We start from the raw sequence: 22,845 nt of genomic DNA, 5'->3' as shown, positions 1-22,845 counted from the left end.
GTGGTTTGAAAATCTGATCTTTTGTGATCCCAGAGCTTAGTATTATGATAGATGAGTCAAGTAGCAATTAGTCAAACAAACCTGCATGCAAATGTTCAAGTGCAGCTACAGAGTCATTTTCAAAAGAAGAGTGAAGGCCTTGATATACTATGCTGAAAATGCAAGCTTTATGTTAATGGTCCTGACACTTTGGACTAAGGACAAGCAATTTTTCGTGAACAATATATGCAGATTCTTTACATTCCTCCTGCAATCTTTGTGTAAATATGGTGTATAAGTTTACTAGCTATTTTGTTGCATGTATTTTTGTTTTGAAGATAAAATTTAGGATAAATATAATATCCAATAAAATGTTAACTGAAAACTTTCCTTGAGAAATCAGAGATGTACTAAAAAAACAATAGTAATTTGAATTTTTGTGCCCAAATGACAGTTTATACAACCAACTATTAAGTAGTTTTCTGGAATGCTACTACAAAACATCAGTTTCCTTTAAAAAGTTCTATCTTTAGAATAAAGATACTTTTATGCTACAATTATCTATGAAGGCAATTTAAAAGTTTACTTATTTAAAAATGTTTACATTCTTTGATCAAGTTTTCCTGCTCTAGGATTATTTCCTAAGGAAATAAACATGGATATACATAAAAATTTAGCTATAAAATGTTCAGAACTATAAAAAAATAAAAATAAACACCCTCTCAAATAGCAGATAAGTTCAATGAATCTTAACATATGCACATTATAAATAATAAGAATATCTGACAAAATAGAAAATCAAAGTGAGAAATCAGGTTATAAAGTAGTATGCATAATATAACATGTATTGAAAAAAAGACAAAGAATCTTTATATTATTATTTATAGAACATGAGTTTATGAGCAATCATCTTATTGTTTATTTGTACTTTACAAACTTATCTGTTGTTTTAAAAAGATGTAAAAAATTTTTAATAATAAAATGAAGTTATTGGAATAGATCAAATATCAACAATATATTTTAACAAGATGAAAATCATTCATAGACAAATGATTAATTGATAGAAAAGCAAATTAAGAAATTTACAAGAGAAAGTATTAATACAAATTTTACTATCACTATGTTAAACATGCTTCCTATTTTTCCTGAAAAGTGAAACTTTACATGTTATGATTTATTTTATTTTCAAGTATGAGCTTTTTGTCCAACTTCTAATATCTTGCATCTATTGTATGATAGGCACTATGCAAATGGCAAGGGATACACAGTAAAGCAATGCTACTAACAACAAAGAGAAGAAGAAACTAGTTTATCTTTTCCTTTTGTTAAGTCAGAAGTTTAACTTTAGAGTCACCAAACCCGTGGTCACCATGGTAGGCACGGCGACTACCATCGAAAGTTGATAGGGCAGACGTTCGAATGGGTCGTCGCCGCCATGGGGGGCGTGCGATCGGCCCGAGGTTATCTAGAGTCACCAAACCCGTAGAAGTTTAACTCTGATGGTTACATCATTGGCCAAGATTTTGGGTTTGCTCTTCAAGTGGATTTGTTAGTGTATGTTACACTTCCTAATCTGCTTTTTCAGTGATGTTTGGTCATACAGAATGTCAAGTGAGAAATTCATAACCAGGTAAAGAATGTTCTAAATAGAATGCTGGATCTCAAAGTAGGTCACTATATTTATCTTCTCAGACCTTCATTCATGTGCTCTGTACAACAAGTTACTCCAATGTGGCCTCCATCCTGGACAACAATCTTGTCAAGGCCCTCAACATCTTCCATGTGATCAAACCTAAAAGTATCTGCAGGAGATTGGTTCCAGGACCCCTGTAGATACCAAAGTCCTCAGATGCTCAAGTTTCTTATGTAAAACTAGAGGCTCAGTGCACAAAATTCATGCAGGGGGGAGGGGTAACTCACCCCGGCCTGCACCCTCTCCAATATGGGATTCCTCTTGCAATTCAGGGCTGCTGGCTCCTACCTGCTCACCTGCCTGCCTGCCTGATCACCTCTAACAGCTCTCCCCTGCCAGCCTGATCACCCCTAATCGCTCTCCCCGGCCTGCTGATTGCCCCTAACCTCTCTCTCCTGCTGGCCTGATTGCTCCTTACCACCTCTGCCTCAATCCCTGCCACTGTGGCTTTGTCTGGAAGGATGTCCAGAAGACATCCAGTCTATCTGGCCTAATTAGCATATTACCCTTTTTTAGTATAGACTAGGGGCTCGGTGCACGAAATTAGTGCAGGGGTAGGGCCCCTAGGCCTGGCCAGTGATCAGGGTCAATCAGGTTCTCTGCCTCCCAGCCTCCCCGCCTCTTCCTTCCCTGGCTGACCATGAAGACCCAATCATCACAGGCCTAAGTACATAATATACATCAGCAACAATGTAACTTTTCCCCCAAAATATTTTTCAGTCAGTTTGTGGAACCTACCAGTGAGGAACCAGCGGATACAGATGGCCAACTCTATTCCATCTTCTCCTTGCTTGACCTCCATTCAAGGGAACTGATCACTTTCATCTTGCAAACACCTTCTGTCCTTGCCTTCAAAGACAGCACACTGTCTTCAGTGTCCTCCTACCTCATTTGCCGTCCTTTCCAATCTCCTGGGTGGACCTCTCCTACTTTGCCCAACTGCTAAATGTTGGCAGATAACAGAACTTGGTCCTAGAAGCTCTTTTTCTCAATGATCTTTCCTTAGTTTTACCTATTCCACAGATTTAATTATCTACATGCTGATGGCTGCAATAACCAAGCACCTGCTCAATATTTTCACTTGAATTTTTAAAAATATTTTTTTATTGATTTCACAGAGGAAGGGAGAGGGAGCGATAGATAGAAACATCAATGATGAAAGAGAATCATTGATCGGCTGCCTCCTGCAGGCCCCCTAATGAGGACCGAGCCCGCAACCCAGGCATGTGCCCTTGACCAGAATCGAACCCGGGACCCTTCAGTCCACATGCCAATGCTCTGTCCACTGAGCCAAACCGACTAGGGCTCCACTTGAATTTTTAAGAATCATCTCAAATATACCATATCCAAGAAAGAATGTAATTTCCCTCCGAAAATGTTGACCTCCCCCCTCCAAAAAAAACACCACACACACAAAATAAACAACTTGGCCATCACAATATATGGAGCAAATATCTACATGTGTTCAAGCCCCAAATATAGGAGTCAACCTTAATTCATCCCCCTCATTTATGCCCAAATCCAATCTGTCTTCAAGGCTCACCCACTGTATGATCAAAATACTTCCCAAATCTGTCTATTTCTCTAAATCTCCACTTGCTCCCCAGAGCTACTATCAGCTTCATATTTTGCTTGGACAACTACAGTGACCTTTCTCCTTCAATATATTCTGCATTTAGTTGTAATTTGTACTCCTTACCTTACAGTTTTGTCTGATGCCTATCTCATCTCCTTCATCACTTGCTACTATCTTCCTTGCTCGGTACACTTCAAGCACATTAAAGATTGATATATTTTTATCAGCGTTTTCAACACAGTAAGCATGTTCCCTCTCTCATGGCATTGATGATCTTTTCCATAGTTCTTTGCATGGCTGGATCATCCTCCTCTTCCAAGTCCATATCAAACATTCACATTGACAAACAGGTCTGTCTATTTAAAAAAATATATATTTTATTGATTTTTTACAGAGAGGAAGGGAGAGAGATAGAGAGTTAGAAACATCGATGGGAGAGAAACATCGATCAGCTGCCTCCTGCACGTCCCCCACTGGGGAAGTGCCCGCAACACAGGTACATGCCCTTGACCGGAATCGAACCTGGGACCCTTCAGTCCGCAGGCCGATGCTCTATCCACTGAGCCAAACCGGTTTCGGCAGGTCTCTCTATTTAAAGTGACAACCCAACTACCAATTACAGCTACCTTTTAATTTTCATCACATTACATTTATTCGTTTGTTCACTGTATTTCCATGCAAAAATTTAAGTTCCATAAGAGTAAAAACCTTCTATATTTGGATCATTGCTGAATTCCCAATGCATGGCACATAATAGATATCAATAAAATGTAAATGAATGAATATTTCACTAATTTATTTTAGTTTAGTAACTCTAGAAATAGATCTAAAATAGCTAAGCTCATCACTTCATTAATTCAACAAAAATACTAGTAAGTACCTACACTGCCCTAAGGATTATAATAGACACAAACAAAGAAAAACAGTTCCTATCTTGCTACTAGGGAAGACAAATATAAAATCAATTAGCTGTAATGCAGTGTGACAAGTACTGCATCATGATGAAAGAGAAGGTAAAATGTGGGCACAAAGAAGATATTTCAATATTGTTTCATGAGATAGAACTTTATAGAAGAGATTAAATTAGACTTGAAGTAGTAGTCAGACAAATGAGCAACAAGTGGAGTGGAAGCATGTTCCAGTGAGGGAGAAAATATGCTTAAAGGCAGAGTCATAAAGCAACACACCAATTGTACTTTCTGTACATCGCTCAGCTGTCTTCCTAAAATTTTCTTCATTATATTACTGGACTGGATTCGTGTTTCCCTGTTTGTGGCTTATTTTACATATTGCTGCAGGTGGGGCTTAATATAGCTTGCACGCTATAGAAAAGAAGGAACCTGACTAGTGAAACATTTAGCTGAATTTCTTTAATTTCCCTGTTGATTACCCCTTGCTCCTCCCATGCTTTTTATATTTGTCAGTGCTATACCTGAAGGACCTTAGGATCTAGTGTTTTCATTATAGCATTTGACAAAAACAAAGAGTTTTCATTATAACATTTGACAAAAACAAAATACCTAAATGATCAAAAATAGGTGTGCTAATTACATTTTGACTAGCGGCCTGGTGCATGGATTCGTGTACATTGAAAGGAAATTAATTAGAAGAAATAGTTTAATATCGCTATTCGCCCTTTCTCTATAAGTGTCAGAGATTTAAGAAAATTAGTTAAATGTATATGAAAATAATATATAAATTGATTAATAAAAAATAACAACATGATATAACAGCAACAAAGACATGATATAAAAACAACAAAAACATAACATAAAAACAACACTGATAAAAACAATGACTGCTAAATTGATTAAACTTACTCTAATATCTTCCTGAACACCACATTAAGAGTAAAATCACTTTCAGAGTGCTTGACCAATTTCCCTTGTGGTGAAGTATTTACAACTTTAACTTTAATGTCATGCTCTTCAAACTCAAGAGAAAGCAACATATAACTGACCATGTCTGTAAACGGGTTCAAGTAGGAATATTCCTACCCTTTCTATGGTTTGTCCTTGTCATTTATTAATAGTCATTGCAAATGCTGGCATCATGGGAAACTGTCTTTGAATTAATTTAAATGGGTGGCCAGGGTCAGACGGGAACAAATCAATTCTTTAAATCAGAACAACCTCTCCTTCCACAGATCTTGTTAACACTTTAGCTTCGATTATGTTAGTTAGGAATCTTTTGATAATAAATCTAGTACCATTATAAAGACCCCATTTACTATTAAGATTTCTCTGTATCATGATAATTATACATACTTTCAATTTTAATCTATGACACGGCATTCCCGAAGGAGTAATAATATTAAGAAATTCATGGAAGCTTTATATGTATCGCACATGCGCCAGTCAACATTTATTTTTAAACTAGAGGCCCAGTGCAAGAATATTCATGCACTGGAGGGGGGGTCCTTCAGCTCGGCCTGCCCCCTCTCATAGTTAGGAAGCCCTGAGGGGTGGGAGGCAACCCGGTGATCAGGGGAAGGCAACGTCCCATCATACCTCTGCTGCTGCCACTGCCGGCAGCACAAGCCTCGGGCGGCCCTGGGCAGCTGGGCAGCCACTATCCAAGGCTTGCCTGCACCTCAGGCCAGCCCTGGGTGGCTGGGAGGCTGAGGGGACTGGGCGCCGCCATCTTGTGGCTGTGGTTGCCGCCATCTTTGAGGGCGGGGCAGTCAATTAGCATATTCCCGCCTTATTGTCTGTGGGCCCTGCTATCTTTGCATCAGTGTGAGGGTCAATTAGCATATTCCCTCTTTATTAGATAGGATTGCCAGTGCATGTCACAAGTACCAACAGGTCTGTTGGTCGGACAGATGGACAGTCGGTCACTTAGACTTTTATATATATAAAGAAGACATTTAAATGTTGTAGAAATATGTCAACAACCAATAAACAAAAGTGCACAAATTGAAAGGGTTTTATAGGGTCAATTTGATATTTGGAACGACTCATTTCCAAAAATTGCAATGAGTTAAGTTTCTCTGCATAATGTTCCTTGTAATAGAAATTTATAATCACTAATTCAGTTTTGATACATCAACAAAGGGAAATTAACATCTAGAAGACAACAAAGTAAAAGGAAACCCAGGAAAAGACTGAAGGATGCAAAGGTGTTTAACCTGGGAATGAGAAAATAGTGCTAGTTTCTGCTCTTGCCTGCCTGTGCTCTGATCCTAAAAGTTTTTACCTTACAAGCTCCTTTCATGCAGTTCACAACCTGATCATGATCAAGCTTAGCAATCCAACCCAAGTCCCATCCTAATCACTTGGTGGGAATGAAATTAATTCAAAGCCATAAGCATATTATTCATTATGCCTGGAGTAGATTCCAAACACCAATGTACACACCAAACATCACTTCCTTCCTTCCTTCCTTCCTTCCTTCCTGCTGTATTGCAAGTCTTTGCTTTAGTGTTTCAAACGTATTTTATTTTACCAATTCCGTTGGCCCATTTGGCTAAAGTCCATATCCTAACCTTATTCTCATGCATAATTTATTTAGTTCTCAAGAGCTGGGCCCCTCACCTATGTACGAGATACTAGCTGGGGTCAAATCAATGAAAATCTTATACTATACTATCAACCACAAGGATCAATAAAGTCCAAAGCCTCCTGCTGCTAGGCCTTGACCATCTATGCATATCCTTGCAAATCAAAACTAGCCTAATTTAGTCAGAACCCCTAGAAATGGTGTAATGGCGAATTTTATATGAAAACCTAACTGGGCCACAGGATGCCCAGATATTTAATTACACACCATTTCTGGGTGTGTCTGTGACAATGTTTCTGGGTGAGATTACACTGGAGTCAGTAGACTTTAGTAAAAGAGATTTCTCTCCCCAATGTGGGTAGGTCTCATCCAATCCATTGGAGGCCTGAATAGAATAAATGGCTGAGCAAGAAATAATTTCTACTCTCCGACACTGTTTAAACTGTGATATTGGATCTATTGCCTATAGACTTGAACTAGAACTTACATCAACTGCTCTTCTGGTTCTCAGCCCTTCAGGCTCAGAATGGAAATACAGCATTGGCTCTCTTGAGTATCCAGCTTGCCCATTGCAGATTTTGGACTTCACAGCCTCCATAATCACATAAATGGCTATCTGAAGTACTGTAGCTCACCCTAAGGTTGGCCCTAAAAGCTAATCAATAGCCAATCCTGATGTCTGACCTGGATCCAACTGTGTCTTTAAGACTAGCCTGTATGACTTAGGATATTATTGGTCACATAGATGTTTGAATATATTTGAAACAATATAATTTAACAGTCAAATGCTCTGAAACCAATGCCTGTACCAATGGGTAGACATTAAGAGGAAATGAATATTTGGTTAAATTGAAAATTAGTCACAGATACAATTTCTCAATTTAGTGGTAGTTTAAGTAGGTAGCTTCTGGGTCCTATGAAACTTATGATCCCAGAAAAATTAGTGGGGGGAAAAAAGAGTTTCTAGCTTTATCTTCTAATTACAGATATTTCAAAAATTTGAATTAGAATATGCAAGCATTAGTGAGCCAAGAAAAATGACAAAGAAGAAAGAACAAATGTGAGATAATAAGACAATTCCTCAATCAAACAAGTGCTAATTATAAGAATTTTAATTCATCCTATGAAAGACTTTAAGGCTGTCAAGTCTCCATATGAAACAGAAAAAGATACAAGAGGATTTGAATAAATAACAGTGTAAGTGTTCATTTGAAAAAAGATAAGATTTTAATAAGACCAGTTCAAGTAACTGATTTTAACGTGATTTGAAAAATAAAGTTAGTAAATGTATCAAAATCAAAAAGTTATCACAGAATTTGAAGATTTCCAGTTGCTACAAAGAACGGGACTAATGAAGTGATCCTGGCATGATACAGAAGACATAGTTAGAAAATATCTGGTGCTAAATAAGTTTTAAAATTAAGGTAAAATGTCTGTGATACTCCTGAAAGCTCAAAATCACTAGCTAATATTGAGTGTAATGACCTGGGTTGATTTCTGGGTTCTCTGTTCTTTTCCATTGGCGTATATGCCTGTTCTTATGCCAGTACCAGGCTATTTTGATTACAATAGTATAACTTGATATCCAGTATTGTGATCCCTCCTGCTTTGTTCTTTCTCAAGATTGCTGCAACTATTCTGGGTCTTTTTGGTTCCATATAAATTTCTGGAGTATTTGTCCCAGATCTGTGAAATATGCCGAAATATGTATTTTACTAGTGATTGAACTGACTCTATGCCAGGGGTGGGCAACCTCTGGCACGAGTGCCAAACATGGCATGCTAGTAACTTTTCCTGGCACGCGAAACCCTCTCTTATAATCTTCCATTTATAATTTTTGTGAACATTTGAATGGCTTAAATGTTAAATTACAAGGAACTGGCAAGACACTTGATGTTATGTTATTTACATAAAGTCTTTTGAAAAGAAACTGGAAGTCTTTAAGAGGGATGTGGATGGTGAGAGATTTAGATATTTCCCAAACCTCAAGAGGCACATCAAAGACCTCCCAAAAGATGACAGAACAGACTGTCAAAGCCTTCAAAAGCTGTTTTTAAACATCATCGAGTCAACTACTGAGCAGTTCTTCTCAAGATTTGTGAAATTCAGAGAACTGGAAGAGACAGAAAAATTCATGAGGTTTCCAGCAGCATGAAACTAGAGGAACTAAACTTACAAATGTTTTCATGGATAGACATGGCTGACTTTGAAATGCAGTTGACTGAATTTCAGAGTAGCTCAATTTGGAAGCAGAAATTTATTGACCTTAGAGTTGACTTGGAAAACATTGAAAAAAAGCGATTAGAGACAGGAGTACCAGAGAGGTGTCGAAAACGAACTATTGAGGACTTGGAATGCCATTCCAGAAAATTTTTTCTGTTTAAAAAACTTTGCAACAGCATCACTCTCCATGTCCATGTTTTCATCCACATACTCTTGTGAATCTTTCTTCTCTGTGATGAATTTTGTTAAGTCTCGTAATAGGAGTAGCCTGACAGATGAAAGTAGTAGCTCGTGCATCTCTCTGAAGGTCACAAAATATAAACCTGATGTAAACTCTCTGTCATCAGTGATGCAGCAGAAAAAGTCCCACTGATAATATCAAACGGAGTCATAAAGTTTTGTCGGACTATCAGTGTACATGTATACATTAAAAAATAAATGTATTTTTCATCATCATAAATTGTGTTTTTCTAGCTCAAATGAATTTTATTATTTCTTCAAGGTTCTTCACATACGTACACCTTAAGAGACACAAGTAGGCGTAACATGTTCTCAAAAAATTAGGGTTGGCACGCAGAAGAATTTTGAGTCAGAGATTTTGCTGGTTTTGGCATGCATTCACAAAAAGATTGCCCACCCCTGCTCTATACATTGCTTTGGGTAGTATGGACATTTTAATGATATTAATTCTTCTAATCCATGAACACAGTATATGCTTCCACTTGTTTATATCTTCATCTATCTATTTCTTCAACATCCTATCCTGAAACACCAACCAGAAAGAATATATACATCCCTATGTTCATAGCAGTATTATTTACAATAGCTAAGATCTGGGAACAGCCTAAGTGCCTATCAGTAGATGAGTGGCTTAACAAACTGTGGTACATTTACACATTGGAATTCTATGCAGCTGTAAAAAAAAAGGGGGGGGGGTAGATGTCTTGCCCTTTCAGACAGCATGGAGGGGCCTAGAAATTATTATGCTAAGTAAAATAAGTCAGTCAGAGAAAAGCAAGTATCACATGATCTCATGAGAAATCCAATGAGCAAAATAAACTGATGAATAAAATAGAACCAGCAGCATGGAAACATGGAACAGACTGAGGAATCTCAGAGGGAAAGGGGAGGGGGCAGGATTAGATTAACCAAAGAACTTATATGTATATGTGCATTGCCCATGGCCACAGACAATAGGGTGGTGAAGGCTTGGGCAGGTCAGGAACCGGGTAGAGGAGGGCAATGGGGAAAAAACAGGGGGATATATATATATATATAATACTCTCAACAATAAAGATTAAAAAATAAACAAGTGATTAAAAAAATCAAATGTTTCACTTTATACTATAACTAGAGGCCCAGTGCACAAAAATTTGTGCACTCGGGGGGGTCCCTCAGCCCAGCCTATGCCCTCTTGCAGTCTGGGACCCCTCGGAGGATGTCCACCTGCTGGCTTAGGCCTGCTCCCTGGGGGATCGGGCCCAGCTGGCAGTCAGACATCCTACTGGCAGCCCGGGAGCCCTCGGGGGATATCCACTTGCCAGAGGGGAGCAGGCCTAAGCTGCAATCGGACATCTTTAGCATTGCTGAAAAGGCAGGAGAGGCTCCCACCACCACCGCTGTACTGGCAGCAGTCAGCCTGGCTTGTGGCTGAGCAGAGCTCCCTCTGTGAGAGCGCACTGACCACCAGGGGGCAGCTCCTGCATTGAGTGTCTGCCCCCCGGTGGTCAGTGTGTGTCACAGTGACCAGTCATTCCCAGTCGTTCTGCTGTTAGGGTCAGTTTGCCTATTACCCTTTTATTATATAGGATTATTTCCAAGCACATTAAACTAGTTTTGGCTATCTCTTCAACAATATATTGAATGATCCTAGATCAGGGGTGGGCAAACTCTTTTACTCGAGGGCCACAATGGGTTCTTAAACTGGACTGGAGGGCCAGAACAAAAGCATGGATGGAGTGTTTGTGTGAACTAATATAAATTCAAAGTAAACATCATTACATAAAAGGGTACTGTCTTTTTTTTTTTTTTTTAGTTTTATTCATTCCAAACAGGCCGGATCCGGCCCGTGGGCCGTAGTTTGCCCATGGCTGTCCTAGATTGAACACACTTGGTAGAGAACAATGGTAAAAACATTTGCCCATCTTGAAAGTTTAAGGACTTTTTCTGATTCTCATCTAAAGATAAATGTCATATCTCCACATCTAGATAGGATGAAATAATTTGTGGAAGAACAATGCTCTAGCCAAGAATAAGCCAGATAAACTAAAAAATCATCTGAAGGCTGCTGCCGTAACAATGACCAAGTGACTAAGCTCTGAGGAGGGGCTAACTGGAGAGAGCTGATTTGAAGATCTGCAGTCATTTCCCAGCTGAGTTTTAAAGACTGAGGCATGGGCCAGGGCAAAGAAAGCAGGCTTTGGACACACAGAGGACTCCTGCGGAGGACAGAGGAATTCTAAGTTTTTGGCACTCATACTGGACTGAAGTGGCAAAATTAGAGATTTGAGAATGGTTTCCACTTCAAATAATTTGCAAAATCCCAAAACTGCATGGGGCTTGAAGTTACAGCTAAGTCCTAAAACCCCTGAAAAGAATAATGGGGTGTCCCACAATTTTACAATGTTGAGGAGACAAACACTGGAATACAGGATCTGCTAGGACTAGTGGATACACAGCTCTCAGTTTGAGAAGGAAAAAAGTGCTAGGGCAAACCTCAAGGAGACCAAGACTTACCAAAACATCACCATGGAAGTATGTATGGCGGATACTAGAGCACTTTAGATAGTGATAGACATGAACTAATAGAAAATATTGTATAAAGTAGGAGAGAAAAGGGACAACTGGTTGGTTAGGTGATAACCATAAGCAGGCAAGAAAACATGTGAACTAGTGCAGAAATAGAGATTGTTCTTAAACGGATGCATGTAGAAAAAAAGATATAAATTAGAAAAGTTAGAACTATGAGTGCAAATGCAGTTGGCTGGTGGGTGAAATGGCGACAAGAAGAGCCCATTTGCCCATCTGGAAGGAGAAGAAAATATCTGAGAAGAAAAGATAAAATAGTCCTCTAGAGTCATGGTCGGCAAACCGCGGCTCGCGAGCCACATGCGGCTCTTTGGCCCTTTGAGTGTGGCTCTTCCACAAAATATCACGTGCGGGAGCGCATGTACAGTGCGATTGAAACTTCGTGGCCCATGCACAGAAGTTGGTATTTTGTGGAAGAGCTGGTACTTTGTGGAAGAGCCACACTCAACGGGCCAAAAGAGCCACATGTGGCTCGTGAGCCGCAGTTTGCTGACCCTGGCTCTAGAGGACTATTTTATCTTTTCTTTTCTTTTTAAAAATATATTTTATTGATTTTTTACAGAGAGGAAGGGATAGGGATAGAGTTAGAAACATCGATGAGAGAGAAACATCAATCAGCTGCCTTCTGCACACCCCCAACTGGGGATATTCCCGCAACCAAGGTACATGCCCTTGACCGGAAACGAACCTGGGACCTTTTAGTTCTCAGGCCGATGCTCTACCCACTGAGCCAAACCAGTTAGGGCTATTTTATCTTTTCTTGCCGACCACTGCTCTAGAGGGAAGAGTGAATGGACTAACAAAAAAGCTGAAGACTGTCAGGTAACATCAGGGTCTACTTGAAGAACAGCGGTCATAAATTTAAGGTAAGTTCAGTTTGCAAATTTATGTGATATTGTCCTGCCATATAAATACATGAAGGCATACAACAGGCATAGAAAGTTAAATGTTTAAAGCTTAAGCTTTGCTGGGTGAGTAGGACAAAGGAAGAGAGGGCCAAGAGAACTAAGCTCATATTATATTTAAGTTGGTGATAATTATGGTGAGCCATGAAATATAAGCTAGATAAAGAGGGAAGTGAGGACATAAGAAGCTTGAGGGATAGGAAAATATGTAGGGTAATAGAAATAGGTGCCAGTTGAAAAGTTTCCAGAGTCATAGTTCTAGAGTAAGTGAGCTGGAAAGATATAAGTAGTGGTTAGAAACTGGCTTGCAATGGAGACTGATGATAACCAGGGATAGAATGTGACCATAAGGGGGGATGGCAGAAGTAGTGCAGAAGACATGATGACTGGAGAAGAGAAATTCAAGATGAGAGGCTGGGATATTAAAAAAATCATCTACAGGGAGGAGAAAATGGCGGAAGTATAAACGGGTATGTTCTGTGCCTTGTCCTGGAGCAGATAAGGGTGAGCAGCTGAAATGGGTAACATACAGCCCGAATAGACAGAGGATATTCAGCTGAGAGACTGTCTGCAGCTGGGAAAGACCAAGAACTCCCAGAAAAAAAAGGACGGTTGGAGACTGCAGCTGAAACCTCGCCCTGTGCGCCAGCTCAGCAGCAGAGACCGCGCCATCTTGAGTGGAAGTTACCAGCATCCAGAGATCACCTACTAACCTGGAAAGAAGGGATCTCAAGCAGTGTGACTGCGTGAACTCAGACGAGCACTGCTTCTTCTCATGGAAAGGTTAGACTTCTCCTAAAGGTGCAGTTTGCATTTCAGGTTGGAGAGAGGACTGTGCGCACGCGCGGGGCAAAATCTGTGCCCCACAGAGTCCGCAGCCTTTGGGACCAGCGTGACCCGTGAGTGGGGAAGGGGACCCATAGGGCTGCTGGCAGAAGGGAACGCTAAAAATAAGCCCAAGGCTGGACTGGATGTGAAAAAAGCAGCCTCGCCAAAACCGGTTTGGCTCAGTGGATAGAGCGTCGGCCTGCAGACTGAAAGGTCCCAGGTTCGATTCCAGTCAAGGGCATGTACCTGGGTTGCGGGCACATCCCCAGTAGAAGATGTGCAGGAGGCAGCTGATAGATGTTTCTCTCTCATCGATGTTTCTAACTCTCTATCTCTCCCCCTTCCTCTCTGTAAAAAATCAATGAAATATATTAAAAAAAAAAAAAAAAAAAAAGCAGCCTCGGATTTTGCCAGTGTGCTGGCTGCTTGGTGCCAGGGGCGAGTGGGCGCACAGAGACTGCGCGCAGACCTGGAAGGTGGAGGCTTGCGAATTCGCACAACATATCAGGCTCTTGTTACAGTTCCCCTTAGATCCGTGCATTTGATTATTAAACCCAGTGCATGGGATTCCCCAGTTGGGGTCATTGACAGAGCCTGTAGAGGAAAGTTCCTTTTGGGGAGCCTAGGAAACAGAGAGGACAGTAAGGATTAAAGAACCAGCTCTTGGCAGTGGACTTTCCCAAACCAGTTTCAAGTACCATAGAGAAAATAAAACCTACTGATAGCGACAACTTATAGCCTCGGAGGTCAATCCAGACACACTGCCACCCAGAGGCAGAGCCACAAACTGTCTCTTCTGTAAATACAAATAAAGGCAGTCTGGTAAACAAATACAACCTGTCTTAAAATCAGAACTGGGTTTATGGCACGGAGGGACAGTGTATCGCAGGGAAATTCAACCCTCTCCTGAATGCCTGGCAGGACTAAGGCGTGCCAAAAAGAAGAGTACAAGATCTGAAGCACCTTCACTACTGCACATTTTTATCTTTTTTTAAAAATTCTTTTTTCACCATTTCATTAAGAACCTATTTTATATTTTTTAATTTTTTATCACCTGATTTTACCTTTTTAATTACTACATTTTTTTAACCAGTATTATTGCTATCATTTTACCATTTTTTCAAGTGTCATTTTATTTTTTTATTATTTTTCTTTATTTTATTTTGGGATTAGTGTTCTACACTCTATTTTCATCGTTCCTTTAGCATCATTTCTCTCTATCTCACCTGTACCCATAAGCCAAAACTCTCTTCCTCACTTTTCCCCTTTTGTTGTCCTGTTTCTCTTACCCTATTCCTGCTTTAGATTTTCCCTATTCCTTCTTTTTACCCACTGTCTAAATTTCACCCTACTTATATATCTAATTTCCAATCCCATGCTCTAAATCCATATACACCTCTCTCTTATCTTTCTTCACTATCTAATTTTTTTTTCTCTCTCTCTGTCGTTTTGCTAGTGTTTGCTTGATTTTGAGTATATTGGGTTTTTTATGCTTGTTTGGGAGATTGTTTTGTTTTTCATTTTCATTCTTCTGTTTTGCTTATTTTTTCTTTCTCTGGTTATTTTTGTGCTTCTGTTTTCCCTTGCCTCGCTTGATATTAGTGGTTGTTTGTAGTTTGCATTAATCTCCAGGGATCTGCTGCTGGAATTCATTGAGATTAGTTGCGGTTCTATTAGAGTTATCTCCCCATTCAAATAGCCTCTTCCCCACCTCTATTTCATTCTCTCTCTCTCTTTTTTTTTCTTCTTCTTTCCCTTTTCCCAATCTCATTTCTGCACTCTTTTTGTTTTTTCTTTTTCTCTTTAATCTTTTTATCTTTTTTCTTCTTTATCCCCTAATTCTCTTCACTCGGGTGGTCACCTTTATTTGGGGTTATTAATATTGTGAATACATTTATGTTCAGTGCCTTGTACGTCGTGCCTTGTTGTGTTGTATTTTGCGCCTTTAAATCAACGCAGCAGAGAGAGAACTACATAACCAAACACCTGGAGAAGAGAGATCATGGTGAAACAAGAACCAACCCACATATGAAAGAAAAACAGGCATCATCAGAAAAGGAAGTAAACGAAATGGAGGCAATGGAGGCAAGTAAGCTGTCAGAGAAAAAATTCAGAGAAATGGCCATAAGGTGGATGAAAAGAATGGAAGACAAATTCAACGATATGTGTAGGAACCAAGAGGAAATGAAGGAAAACAAAAAAGAAATGAAAAATGACATCACTGCTATAAAGAACTCAATAGGGCATCAGCGAGCTAGAAGACAAGGTAGGAAAAAATACCCAAACAGAACAGCTTCTAGAAAAAAAAAATAAAAAGCAGGAGGAGAGCCTAAGAGAACTCTGGGACAACGCTAAACGAAACAACATCCGAATAATAGGGGTGCAAGAAGGAGAGGAAACTGAGCAAGGAATAGAAAACCTGTTTGAAAAAATAGTAACAGAAAATTTCCCTGATATAGAGAAGAAAAAACTCACACAAATCCAAGAAGCTCACAGAGTCCTAAACAAAATGAACCTGAAAAGACTGACGCCAAGGCACATAATAATTCAATTGGCAAACACCAACAACAAAGCAAGAATCTTAAAAGCAGCCAGAGAGAGACAGAAAGTTACCTACAAAGGATCCCTCATCAGACTAGCGACGGATTTCTCAACAGAAACACATCAGGCAAGAAGGAAATGGAATGAAATATACAAATCCATGCAAAGGAAGGGTCTGAATCCAAGAATACTGTACCCAGCGAGGCTATCAATAAAAACTGAAGGTCAAATCAGGAGCTTCACAGACAAAAACTGTCTACGGGAGTTTATTACAACCAAGCCAGCAATGCAAGAAATGCTAAAGGGTCTGCTGTAAATAGAAAAAATAGGAAACAAAGAAGGAATGCAGCAGTAAAGAACAAAAATGGTGACTAACAAGTTTCTATCAATAATAACTTTAAATGTAAATTGATTAAATTCCCCAGTCAAAAGGCATAGGGTAAATGAGTGGATAAGAAAACATGACCCATATATCTGTTGTCTACAGGAAACCCACCTCAGAAAAAAAGACGCACACAGACTGATGGTGAAGGGATGGAAAAAGGTTTTTCAGGCCAATGAAAGTGGAAAAAAAAAGCCGGGGTAGCAATACTTACATCTGACAAATTAGATCACAAAGTGAAGGACATAAAAAGAGATAAAGAAGGCCACTTCATAATACTAAAGGGAGCAGTCCAACAAGAAGAAATAACTCTGGTAAATATATATGCACCCAATATAGGAGCACCCAAATACATAAGAAATCTTCTGGAGGAGATCAAGGGAGAGATTGACAGCAATACAATCATAGTAGGGGACCTTAACACCCCATTATCACCACTGGACAAATCCTCTAAACTGAAACTCAGCAAAAAAACATCAATCCTAAATGACTCACTAGATCAGATGGAATTAATTGACATCTTCAGAACATTTCACCCCAAAGCCACAGAATATACATTCTCCTCAAGTGCACATTTGTCATCTTCAAAGATAGACCATATATTGGGTCACAGACAAAGTCTCTTCAAATTCAAGAAAATTGAAATCATATCAAGCATCTTCTCAGACCACAAAGGCATAAAACTGGAAATCAACTACAACAAAAACAATCCAGAAAAATCAAACACATGGAGACTAAATAGCATGCTATTAAACAATGACTGGGTTACCAGTGAGATCAAAGAAGAAATAAAAAACATCATGGCAACAAACGACAATGAAAACACAACAATCCAAAACCTATGGGACACAGCAAAAGCAGTCTTGAGAGGGAAGTTCATAGCTCTACAAGCCTACTGCAAGAAACAAGAAACAATAAGAATAAATGACCTAACTCTACAACTCGAAGAGTTAGAAAGAGAGCAACAAAAAAAGCCCACTGTAAGCAGAAGGAAGGAAATAACAAAGACCAGAGCAGAGATAAACGACATAGAGACCCAAAAAACAATACAAAAGATCAACAAAACCAAGAGCTGGTTCTTTGAAAGGATAAACAAGATTGATACACCTCTAGCCAGGCTCACCAGGAAACAAAGAGAGAGGACCCAAATAAACAAAATCAGAAATGAAAGAGGAGAAATAACAACAGACCCCACAGAAATACAAAGGATTGTTAGAAAATACTATGAACAACTCTACTCCAACACACTAGACAACCTGGAGGAAATGGACATATTCCTAGAAAAATACAACCTTCCAAAACTTAATCAGGAAGAATCTAAAAATCTCAATAGGCCAATAACTATGGAGGAAATCGAAGCAGTAATCAAAAAGCTTCCAGCAAACAAAAGCCCGGGGCCAGATGGTTTCACAGGGAAGTTTTACCAAACATTCAAGGAAGACCTAAAACCTATCCTCCTCAGACTATGTCAAAAGATCCAAGAGGAAGGAACACTTCCCAGCTCATTCTATGAAGCCAGCATCACCCTAATACCAAAACCAGATAAAGACAATACAATGAAAGAGAATTATAGGCCAATATCCCTCATGAACATAGATGCCAAAATCCTCAACAAAATCCTAGCAAATCGGATCCAGCAGTACATCAAAAAGATCATACACCATGACCAAGTAGGATTTATCCCAGGGATGCAAGGATGGTACAATATCCGCAAATCAATAAACGTGATACATCACATAAACAAATTGAGAGAAAAAAACCCACAGTCATATCAATTGATGCGGAAAAAGCATTTGACAAAATCCAACACCCTTTCTTGATAAAAACTCTCAGCAAGATAGGAATTGAGGGATCATACCTCAACATAATAAAAGCCATATATGACAAACCCACAGCCAACATCATAATCAATGGGCAAAAACTAAAACCATTCCCCCTAAAAACAGGAACAAGACAGGGATGCCCCCCTCTCAACACTCCTGTTCAACATAGTACTGGAAGTACTAGCCGTTGCGATCAGACAAGAAGAAGAAATAAAAGGCATACAGATTGGAAAAGAAGAAGTAAAACTGTCCTTGTTTGCAGATGACATGATACTGTACATACAGAACCCTAAAGACTCCATCAAAAAATTATTAGACTTAAATGAATTCAGCACTGTAGCAGGATACAAAATTAATGCTAAGAAATCCATGGCATTTCTTTACACCAATAGTGAACTTACAGAAAGTGAAACTATAGAAGCAATCCCATTTACTATTGGACCAAAAAAATTAAAATACCTAGGAATAAACTTAACTAAGGAGGTAAAAGACTTATATGCCAAAAACTACAGGACACTGAAAAAAGAGATAGAGGAAGACATAAACAGATGGAAGAACATACCGTGTTCATGGATTGGTAGAATCAACATCATCAAAATGTCCATACTACCCAAAGCAATCTATAGATTCAATGCAATCCCCATTAAATTACCAACGGCATATTTCACAAATCTAGAACAAACGTTCCAAAAATTCATCTGGAATAAAAAAAGACCCCGAATAGCTGCAGCAATCCTGAGAAAGAAGAACAAAGTAGGTGGGATCTCAATACCAGATATCAAACTGTATTACAAAGCCATTGTTCTTAAAACAGCTTGGTACTGGCACAAGAACAGACATATAGATCAATGGAATAGAATAGAGACCCCAGAAATTGACCCAAACCACTATGCCCAATTAATATTCGACAAAGGAGGCAAGAGCATACAATGGAGTCAAGATAGTCTCTTCAATAAATGGTGTTGGGAAAATTGGACAGATACATGCAAAAAGATGAAACTAGACCACCAACTCACACCATACACAAAAATAAACTCAAAATGGATAAAAGAGTTAAACGTAAGATGGGAAAACATAAAAATACTAGAGGAATCCACAGGCAGCGAAACCGCAAACATATGCCGAAGGAATTTCTTCTCTGATAATGCTCCTAGGGCAATGGAAACTAAAGAGAAAATAAACAAATGGGACTACATCAAAAGAAAAAGCTTTTGCCCAGCAAAGGAAACCATCAACAAAACAACAAGAAGACCCACTACATGGGAGAACATATTTGCCAATGATACCACTGATAAGGGTTTAATTTCCAACATTTACAGGGATCTCATGAATCTTAACAAAAGGAAGATAAACAATCCAATAAAAAAATGGGCAATGGACCTAGATAGACACTTTTCAAAAGAGGACATACTGAAGGCTGAAAGACATATGAAAACATGCTCAAAGTCACTAATTATACGAGAGATGCAAATCAAAACGACAATGCGTTATCATCTCACACCTGTCAGAATGGCTATCATCAACAAATCAACAAACAACAAGTGTTGGAGAGGATGTGGAGAAAAAGGAACCCTTCTGCACTGCTGGTGGGAATGCAGACTGGTGCAGCCACTGTGGAGAACAGTATGGAGCTACCTCAGAAGACTAAAAATGGAACTCCCATTTGACCCAGTGATCTCACTACTAGGAATATATCCCAAGAAACCAGAAACACCAATCAGAAAGGATATATGCACCCCTGTGTTCATAGCAGCACAATTCACCATAGCTAAGATTTGGAAACAGCCTAAGTGCCCATCAGCAGATGAGTGGATTAGAAAACTGTGGTACATATACACAATGGAATACTATGCTGCGGTAAAAAAAAAGGAACTCTTGCCTTTTGCAACAGCATGGATGGAACTGGAGAGCATTATGCTAAGTGAAATAAGCCAGTCAGAGAAAGATAAATACCACATGATCTCACTCATCTGTGGATTATAGAGAACAACATAGACTGATGAAAAGGGACAGATCCAAAGACTGAGAAACAGCGATCAGGCTATCAATCCCCAGAAGGAAAGTAGGGGAGGGCGGGGGTAAGGGGAACAGATCAATCGAAAGACTTGTATACATGTATATAAGCCAAACCAATGGATATGGACAACAGGGGGATGGGAGCATGAGTGTGCAGAGTGGGGGGGGGGGGGAGGTTGGGTTTAATGGGGGTGATGAGGACACATTTGTAATACCTTAATTAATAATTAAAAAAAAGAAAAAAATCATCTACATAGGTAGTTAAATCATCAAGAATTATGACAAGAATTATGAAGAGACAGAAAAAGACATCCTAAATTTTTAAGAAATGAAGAGACATAGGAGTGTGCACATGAGTTCAACAGGAGAATGTACAGGTGGTACAATCTGATGCATGAGCTTTGGAGCTGGAGGAGTTTAGAGAAGAAAACAAAACAATGTTCTAAAAACATCAACGAGCAGAGGAACCAGCATTCATGCCACTGGAATAACTGCAGGAGGGAATACCACCACTGCCTGACAGGCCTGCAGCAGGAGCAGGAGCCGCAGGGAGGCAATCAGGTTTCAGGTAGAGCTGGAAGATGTAAGTGATATTCAGAAAAGAGTACACAAATAATTTGATTCATTTATCAATATTTACTAAAAGGCACTGAATTAGGCACTGGGAATAAAAGAATAATAAAGATATAATCTCAGCCCTCACAAAACTGCGACTCAAATAAGAAGTCAATCTCATGTTCGAGTGATTACATTAAAGAACATAATTATAGTTATATAACAAGCTAACAGAAATGAGGATGCATGTATTTGAAAACTGATATAACAAAAGATGTGATTAATATATCTATCGTGATATTAATTATATGGTAATAACTGTATTGAATTAAGAATATGTGGGAAAAGTCATTTTTTTAATGGTAAAGGACAGGGAAACAGTAAGTAGATGCTTTTGCAGATACGTGCAGTTACCTGAGACAAAGCAGCGTCGCGTTCTTCTATCACTGCGTTCATTTCTTCTGCAGTTATTCTCTTTTCACATGCCTTGGTCTTGTAGATCCTATCCACAATTATAGCTCCATTCTTCTCAATAGCCATCCCTGTGTCTGCATTGTTTATTCTGTTCAGTAATTCCTGTAATGTCTACCAACACCATTATATGTTAGTCAGACATGAAGTTTTAATATATTTTATTTAATATAGGGTTTTAATTAATAGGCACATGTGAATTGTAAATTGACTGAGTGAAGTTATTGAATTTTCATATCGCAGCAAAGATGTACATTATTAGTGTGTCAATTCTTCTTTTTCCCACATCTTAGTTCTTGAAACCCACTCAATTGAACTTAAGCCTCTAAGATATAAGACTGACATCCAGAAATCTCCTCAGAGAATGGCTTACCATGTCATTTTCTTCAGGGTTAATATTTTCTAGCCTAGAAAAAAGGGACACAGAAAGCCTGATCAGTAGCATTTCCTTAGTGCAGCAAAATGAGTTCACTTTTTAAATCTTTAGAACCTCAAGTAATTTCATTCGACTAGTCTTTAGAGTCAACCATGACACTGAACATATTAAAGTGCCACCTGCTCGCCTCCATCTTTCAATAATGCTCCATATCTCCTGCACTGACTTTAGACTGTTAAGTTATTAATGTTTACTGCTATATATGACTACAAGGATCAATTGTTCATATGTGCTCAGATGAAGGAAGTTCCCCAGCGATAGGAGCACTCACTCTCATCATTATATTTATTCCTGGACTTTCAATTCTTACCTGAAACTATGATTCCTCTGTTTTTTGGACATTATTACAAATAAAACAAAGCAAGTTTTTTTTATTACAAATTTTACCTATGTTACCTCGAAAGCAATGACAAATAATTACCTCTAAATTTGACTTGACAATCTCCCGCTGCTACCTATTTGTTAAAACAAGTATACTATACAGAAAGGCTGACTAAAACTGAACCATATTTTTAGAAGATTAATGTTATTTTCTCTTTTTCATTACAAATATAGAATTATTCAATTAGAGACAAAGAAAGCTAATTGGGTCCCTTCAGAAATTCACTTTGTCTTATAAGAGTCACAGTGCTTACAGAAGTGACTATTGATTTTGGAAACTGAAGAAATGCAATAAAGAAGAAAAATTTAAATGATATATCTTAGAAAATATTTATAATCTAGGCAACCACTAAATCAGGTAAATTAAATAAAAATCTGTAATGCGTTTTAGTAAAATGATGTAGATTTTTAAAATGGCCCTCAATTATTTTAAAATTGTACTAAAAAGTTTAGATAACCAAGTTTGCTATTCAAGCCCCCACCACCACCATTTCTGTGTTCCTATGATTTAACACTTACCACAAAAAAAGGATACTAGGAAAAGATAATAGAAGACACAATAAATTTATTACAAAATTGTCCCAAACCCTACAGTTCAATAAAATAGCTACTTTGATGGAAAGTATAAACTTTAGAACAATGCATCTTAACAGGAAAAAATATATATAAAGAATTTTCCACACATACTTAAGCAGTATAAGTTAACAGGAAAGTAATTTTCAATTAC

At 38.6% G+C, this 22,845-nt stretch overlaps 1 protein-coding gene across 1 annotated transcript in view; it reads right to left on the bottom strand.

The window, feature by feature from the left end:
• Positions 1-22,845, bottom strand: part of MIPOL1 (mirror-image polydactyly 1) — a 341,867-nt gene that overhangs the window by 223,715 nt on the left and 95,307 nt on the right. The window contains exons 8-9 of the mRNA XM_081094826.1: positions 21,675-21,708; positions 21,245-21,415 (exon numbers count right to left, since the gene is read on the bottom strand). Of these exons, the coding sequence (XP_080950952.1) occupies positions 21,245-21,415; positions 21,675-21,708 (205 nt within the window). The remainder of the gene's footprint in view (positions 1-21,244; positions 21,416-21,674; positions 21,709-22,845) is intronic.

The sequence above is a fragment of the Myotis nattereri genome, assembly GCF_964212035.1.
Source record: "Myotis nattereri genome assembly, chromosome: 1".
NCBI classification, from domain to species: Eukaryota; Metazoa; Chordata; class Mammalia; order Chiroptera; family Vespertilionidae; genus Myotis; species Myotis nattereri.
Note: the sequence above shows the minus strand (reverse complement) of the source record. Positions and strands in the feature narration are given on the sequence as shown.